The sequence below is a fragment of the Pteropus alecto genome, unplaced genomic scaffold (assembly GCF_000325575.1).
Source record: "Pteropus alecto unplaced genomic scaffold, ASM32557v1 scaffold196, whole genome shotgun sequence".
In the NCBI taxonomy this organism is placed as follows: Eukaryota; Metazoa; Chordata; class Mammalia; order Chiroptera; family Pteropodidae; genus Pteropus; species Pteropus alecto.
The window spans coordinates 6,986,956-6,994,617 of record NW_006439717.1 but is presented as its reverse complement, the minus strand read 5'-3'; the positions used below and the strand labels follow the sequence as shown (position 1 = coordinate 6,994,617).

Here is a 7,662-nt window from a genome sequence, read left to right as displayed (position 1 = left end):
GAGTTAAAGTTGTAAAATGCCACAACATTAAATAGAAATAAATGCATTATATGTTGTTCTAGCATATAAAATGAATTTATGGTCTACTTTCCATAAAGTAGGACCTTCATTTTTTTATTTTTCTTTTCTAGTAGCAATAATCCATTTTCACTAATTCATCCTGGTTCTCCTTTGGTCTCCCTGGTGATTAATCAAAAGCAATACATTTGTTCTGCTCCATAGCTACAGATTGCATCCTTCACTCCAAGCAATTTTCTCACAAATGAATGTCAGTGCTTCACCACAGTGGGAACTGAAAGAGAGGATCGAGATGCAATAGCCCCAATTTATCATCTATTTGAAAATGAATTCCAAGTGTGTGGCCAGTGGCTAGTTCAGATAAAAAGGATGATGCTATGTTTTACATATATCCATCTACTACTTATTTTAGAATTCTTTGAAAATGTTGTAAGTCATATGTAAACATATGTTTTAAGTTAAAGAGACTGATTATTCAATCAAATCATTTTGCATAAGACTTTTCATTTGTAAAGGTTAAGTATACGATAAAAATGTCATATGGCTCTCATATTCTAAAATAAGGAAATCAGGGACTGTTTGGCATACTCTATAAATTCTTTCTGCTCTCTAGTTACTTAGCTAAGAATATCTAAGTCATTGCTTTAATTTATTGTGAGTTTTAACGGAGATAGTGTGACAAAGTCAGATGAAATTGGTAATTTAGGATATAAGTGCAGAGATTAAATTAATGAAAGGTTGTTCTTTCTTTTCATATTGTCAAAATGCCTAGTGGAATTTTGAGTGAGATAGCAGGAAAACTTTATCACTGTAATTCCTCATTTTAGTAGATAGGTGTTTTTTTTGTTTGTTTTTGTTTGTTTGTTTGTTTAGAAATGGCTTTTATTATATTAATCTAGTTTAAAAGCATCTCAAACTAGAGTGAAAAGTTGTTATAATGGAATGAAAAATTTAAAATGTGATATATGCTTTCAGTCAACAAGCACAGATATAAAAATGCATAAATCTCATGGACTTCAGTTTTGATTGCTGTAATACACAGTAAATACTACCATTCTAGGTTTGTTGAGAAGATGGTGTGTGGATGATCCTAATGCAGTGACTGACATTTTATTAGAATTCAAATGTTCATTTTATTTCCCTGTAGTCAAGCAGTAGAAGAGGCCTTACATGTTACCTAGTTCAAATGCCCACTAAAATTTTCCTCAAATGAATGTAATCACTTCCTAAATACATCCAACACCTGGAAACTCATGCCTTCTCTAGGAGGGCCCCGTTCTTAGAAAGTCTTTTCTCTGACAACTGAGTTCTGCTTTCGGAGTTGCTTCTACTTCCTCGGTTCTGAGGCCATCCTTCTGGTCAGATGATAGAAATAGTGAAGAGAGTCTATGAAAACCATAAGGAAATATATTATTGTTATCAGAAAAATGAGCACAGTAAAGAATAATATTGCAAAGGAAACCAATAAGCAATTAGTAACTAGTCTTTGTTCTAAAATGTGCTAATTCTATATATAATCTTAGTTTGTAACCAAGTGAGTTTGAGCCATCCAATTCCATTTTATAATGGTTTCATAGGTGTTTTATGTAAACAAAAAGTTCAGGATTATATAAATGTTAAATATTATTTGTGAGGCACTTTGGTTAATTGTAAAATTAAAATTCCAATATTTTATAGACAAGGCATTTAAAATCTGTCAAATACTAGTATACTTAGAAACATTTCTTTCCTTTTACATATACCTTAGATATAATTACAGAATTCTGACCAAAGAAATAGCATTATTTGAAGAATGAAAATTATAATTTATAGCATTTACTTAAACTTTAAGAGACAAGGAAGGCTATCATTGACACTTTGGTTGTTAAAAGCAATTATTTCTATTCATAACATGGATAAAATTTTAAAAAAATATTTTAAAGGTAAATAATTTCTACAACTAATCAAGTTATTGAATATAATATTTTAAATATCTGGCCTCTATATAGGTTCAAAGTAAATAATATATACATGCTCCCAAAATGAGATAGCAGAAAGTTATTACACTGGTGTATTTTAGGCCACATGATGCCATTTTTGTCAAGCAACATTGTATTTCTGTCAGACTGCTTTATCAGTGGCTCATAATAAATTTGAAATTATGTAAACAGAAATAAATCAGGAAATTAGGAGATAGATGATAAAAATGTTTGTGACAAATTTTTCAAGACAACAGTTACATATTTTGAAGGTAAAACTTATTCAGAGATTTTTGAGTTTTATTCCTCTTTTTTATCAGTAAGACTATTTCATATTTCAGGCAAACGTGAGACTTTGATTTGCCTTCAACAGCTTAAATCACATATGCATTATACTCCTTTATAGTCCAAGACTGATAGAAGTGTAAGTAGCATTAAGAAATATGTAAGAATATAATGTTCAGTCAACATCAAGGGTGACAGAGTCAGATGAAAAGAACTTTTCACAACTAAAGTGTCTGAATCATGACAAAATATTACTCAACTTGAATGTTTGCAGATTCGCTACTGGTCTGTCCATGACAAAGAAGCAGCTGCACACAGAGTTCAAGTCAACAGCCAAGAGTACTCGGCCAGGCTGGAGAACCTTCTGCCTGATACCCAGTACTCTGTGGAAGTCAGGGCCTGCAATAGTGCAGGGTGTGGACCTCCCAGTGAGATGATTGAGACCTTCACCAAGAAAGCACGTGAGTCTCAACATTTGCATTTTAGACTTAACAGGAACTACCTATTAATTCTATCATGACGAAGGTACATTATCATCAGCATTACAATTACTAATGTGATGCAGCTTGCAGAACCGAAGTTGGGTATAGTGATAGTCACTTACGTATTATTACTTTTCACAGCTCCAAGCCAGCCGCCAAAGATCACCAGTTCCGTAAGGTCTGGTTCACGTTACATAATTACCTGGGATCATGTGGTCGCACTATCAAATGAATCTACGGTAACAGGATATAAGGTAGATAAAAGATTACCAGATTATTCCCCACATAAGCCTCACTCTTAAAAACAGTAATTGATGTTGGGACTTTTTGGTGTTTCAACAAAACCCATTCAGTTTTCTTATTCTAGCTGTATAGCAGACTCAGATGATGCAATGCCATGATAATTTCAAAATGAGAAAAGATATTCAGTGAAGTCTAGGAAATGTTATAGCAGGTGAGCAGGATAGATAGAATAACTGCTTTAAAGTACAAAGTTGTTAGAAGAATCAGTACCTAAAGAACAGAAACAGATAGAAGCCATTTTTGTTTGGCAATGATTAAGATAGTGTCACCCGTACACAACGAACTCTGATGTCTTCTATAAATGAATAAAAAAGGAAAATATATGATTTCTGTATATTCTCTATATCACATCTTATCACATTTTTCATCATATACCAAATTTTAGGAATACTGTGAAAAATGTTTTAATTGTGAAGCAATTTTTTAGACTACTTCAACATATTGAAAAACCCTCATTTTATAATACTTATTATTATATTATTTAAAAAAAACACATTTTCCCTCTATTTTAGATCATCTCAAAAAAATAAAATTCAGGTGCTTAAGGTACCTCCTCTTGGATCACCCTGAAAAATAGATGAAATTGATTTCTGTGAATTAAAAATAACATTAATTTTCTAGCAATTATTATACATAGCTACCTGGGATTTATTTTATTAATAAAATGTAAGAATACATTCTGGTTTTAGTGTTAGAGTATTGGCTTATTATTACCACTTTATTAAATATACATATTTTGGGACTTTTTAAGATACTCTATAGACCTGATGGCCAGCATGATGGCAAACTGTATTCAACTCATAAACACTCCATAGAAGTTCCAATTCCCAGGGATGGAGAGTATGTTGTAGAAGTTCGTGCACACAGTGATGGAGGAGATGGAGTAGTGTCTCAAGTCAAAATTTCAGGTAAGCCAGTCATTTAAAACACATTTCAATTAAGCACTTGTAAGTTCTAGGCCATACAGATTCCCAAAAGTAAAGGTAGGACTGACGTTCACACCAATATTGACATTTTGCTATATAGATTTGAAATGTCAAGAATGCCCTGAAACGATGTTTCTTCCCTTATGAGACACAAAAGTAAGTTTGCAGCAAACCACATACTTGTTGATCATTATGTGCACATTGAAGCATAATTAAAATACCATAATGAATTGAAATGGCACATAATACTAGACCATTAGATAATAATATCCAAATTTCTTATATCAAAAATAAATTAAATTAGCATTCTTCTAGCTTCCTTTTCCTTGTTCTACATATATTATATATAGTGAAAAAATAGAAAAAAGTAAATGGCAGCTCCTTTATCATCTTCCTTTCTTTACCTCAGCATATCTGTTCTTTCTCTGCAAACTCTAATCATTGCTCACAGCATTGGTTAATTCAAAATAAACATTTAAGGCAGTGATTTCTTTCCTTTTTTGGATTTGTAGAACTATATTATTTGTTTAAATTTTGATGCTTTTTCTCACCCTGTATGTATGAAATAGTTTAATTATAAAGAATTAAATTTTATGTTATTTTGAAAATTTTATGGGACTCCCAAATACTAGAAGATATTAAAACAAAGATGGGAATAATTGATTCTGGAAAAAGAAATTGGTGATTTATAGCTAAATAATGAATATTTGTGTATTAAATTAATAAAATATCCTTTAAAGTAATGCCATAGTTTTCAGTCTGGCCATAACTGCATAAAGAAACATTAGGAAATGTTAGATATTTGGTGAATAGTACCATTTTATAATTTTTTAATTTAAATTTTGATTTATTTGCAAACTATGCATTATTATAACGAGAAAAGCATATAAATACAAATTAAAATTTTAGGCTTTCTCATGAATTTAAATTATTTACGTTGAAACATTTTTAGTTTAAATATTATTTTGTCTTTTAGAAAATTTGGAAATTACAAAATCTGAAAGAAAAAAAATCAGTCATATTCCAAACATCCTAAATTAACTACTTCAGTAGAATTTACTTCTAGTTACCCTGTATGCATACATCATTTAATGTTTTAGTTTCTGTAAATATATCATGTTATATCTACTTTTAGCAATTATGTTACATGAATAGTCCTTGTCGTTAAAAGTTTATAAACTTTATTTAAAATTACGCATAATGTTCTCTCAAATAAATGTACAGGATTTATCTACCTATTCCAATTTTTTCTATCGTAATACTATTTGAATACATTTTTATGACTTAATCTTTCTGCAAGTTAAATTTAAATAATGAGATAAAGTGTTTTATGTTTATATTGCCAAATGTCTTTTAAAATAGTAATTTATGTTCCTGTTATCATTGTACATGAGTGCATTTCTCACTGCACTGCTGTAATAATATTCTCTCTTCTTAGTCATTACTAATTTGATAGGAAAAATGGCATATTTATATTTTTTAAATCATTTTCTAAGTTCTGAGCTTTGATAACACACTACTTTAATAGTTTCACACTTAGGACTGTTTCACAAAAGGAAATCAGAAGGAAATGTACATATTATTTGGAGGGCGGTAAAATGCAAAAGAATTAGGTATGTTACTTTTGAACACTGACCTTCCCTGTCTAGAAGCCATGCTCATTCATTTCTTTACCCTTTAGTCATTCCTTATGTGAAGCAAAACGTAGTTTCTGGGATTTAAAGAACAGGGATTTGTAGCTAGAGACGCTGTAGCAGGAACATTTACATCAATATAGTTATAATTAGTAGTATGCTGATAAATGTTTAGCAGCTGACTCTCCTGAGGTGGGAGGAAGCCTTGGTTTATAGCGTTTGCCAATTTCTGCAGTATAAATATTTTCGTCATGTTTGATTTCAAACTTCCCACATGATATCCATAAATGTGGAACTGGAAGAGATGCTCAGTAGCATATCATTGTATAGTATCACCACCATACAGATGCAATAGGTGTAACCTCAAAAGCATTGATGACATTAAAATGTAGTAAAATAATTAGGAAGTGATGAGTTTGGGAATTTATTACCTTTGTTTTAAACTTTTTATTTAATCAATAAGATTTTATAATTTAAATTTTAATAACATTGTTTTAAACAACTCACTCATAAATTTCTTGAAAATTTAACAATTGGCTCTTGGACCAGCTACGTAGAACACACCACCATTATAATCTGACATCCTAGTATAAAGAGCCCAAGCAGAAAACAATGTATGCTCTTTTAGAAACTGCAAACATACTCAGAATGGTTTTCTCTTTTTTTTTTTTTTTTTTGCCAACTAACAGACAATATTATTTATTCAGAATTTTGTTACTTATCTCTTAGTCTGAACATATCGTACAAAAAAAAAAAACCTAGAATTAACAGAAAGTATCAGATGTTTGGTGAATAATATCATTCTAAAATTTTCTTATGTAAGTTTGGATTTATTTGCAAATTATTTAAATTACATGTAATGATAAAATCATGTAAATACAAATGGAAATTTTAGGCTTTCTTAGAAATTTAAAAGACTCCTGATTCTTTCATTTCAGTTTTCATGCCTAAAATATGTAGCCATGAATATAAAACATTGCTCAATTAATGTCTATATGCATTATTTTGTCCATTCATTTATTTAATAAATATCCTTTAATTCCCTGCAATATGTTAGGCACAGTTCACACACTTAAAATGTGCTACCATTTATATTTCCACATCCCTCTGAACCCACATCACAATCTTCCCCACTGGCCCTCCTGAAATTCTAAAATTTTTCTGGGCTTCCAATTTTGGCTTCCTATAGTCCATTCTCTATGCAGCAGCCAGAGGGATTTTTTAAAACATAAGTCAAATCACATAACTCTCCTCTTAGAAAGACATCCTACAGAATAACATCTAAATTTCTTACCATGACTTACAGTGCCCTGTATAATCTGGCTCTGTCACACTCTCTCACCTCAAGTAAGTGATTTCTCCCTGGCCCCATTAACCTCTTTCTCTTCTTGAACATACCAATATTATTTCTACCTTGAAGCATCTATACTTGTTCTTGCTGCTGCCTGAAATTCTCTGGATCTTGGCATGACAGGTTCATTCTTATCATTTTTGTTTCTGCTCAGATGTTACCTCCTTAGGAAAAAATTATATGGCAACCAAGGTAAAAGAGCCTCCTATTCTAATTTTTTGTCATATCACATCACTTTTATTTTCTTTGTAATATTTATAACTATTTAAAATTATCTTTCTTATTACTTTATACTGTAGATTGTCAGTCTTTGTCATTACCTGAATGTAAGTTCCATGGCAGCAAGCTCTTTCTGCTTTGTTCAACCTTTGGATACCCAGCACCTAGAGTACATATCTGTCACAGAATAGCGTTTTAACAAATGCTTGTTTAAGACATCGATGACTTCCATATAGAGTAAAATTTAGTTAAAAGAAAAATTTGGGCAACTTAAACTATAGTTTAGATTTCTAGAATGTTGATACACTTCTCATTAAGCACATGATTTGTATTATGCTAGTTGATTCTTACAAAAATTAAGACTTCATGTAAGAGATATTCTAGAAAATGTTTTAAACATGGTAATCTGTAACTGCACTCCTCTCTGACATGAACACTGTTATCTGCTGTCTTAATAAATTGTTCCCTACCAGATGTTTACAGTTC

At 31.0% G+C, this 7,662-nt stretch overlaps 1 protein-coding gene across 2 annotated transcripts in view; it reads left to right on the top strand.

Annotated features, from left to right (window-relative positions):
* Positions 1-7,662, top strand: part of CNTN1 (contactin 1) — a 129,325-nt gene that overhangs the window by 93,804 nt on the left and 27,859 nt on the right. For both annotated transcript variants that reach the window (XM_006916895.2, XM_006916896.2), the window contains 3 exons: positions 2,536-2,722; positions 2,885-2,997; positions 3,798-3,954. In XM_006916895.2, the coding sequence (XP_006916957.1) occupies positions 2,536-2,722; positions 2,885-2,997; positions 3,798-3,954 (457 nt within the window). The remainder of the gene's footprint in view (positions 1-2,535; positions 2,723-2,884; positions 2,998-3,797; positions 3,955-7,662) is intronic.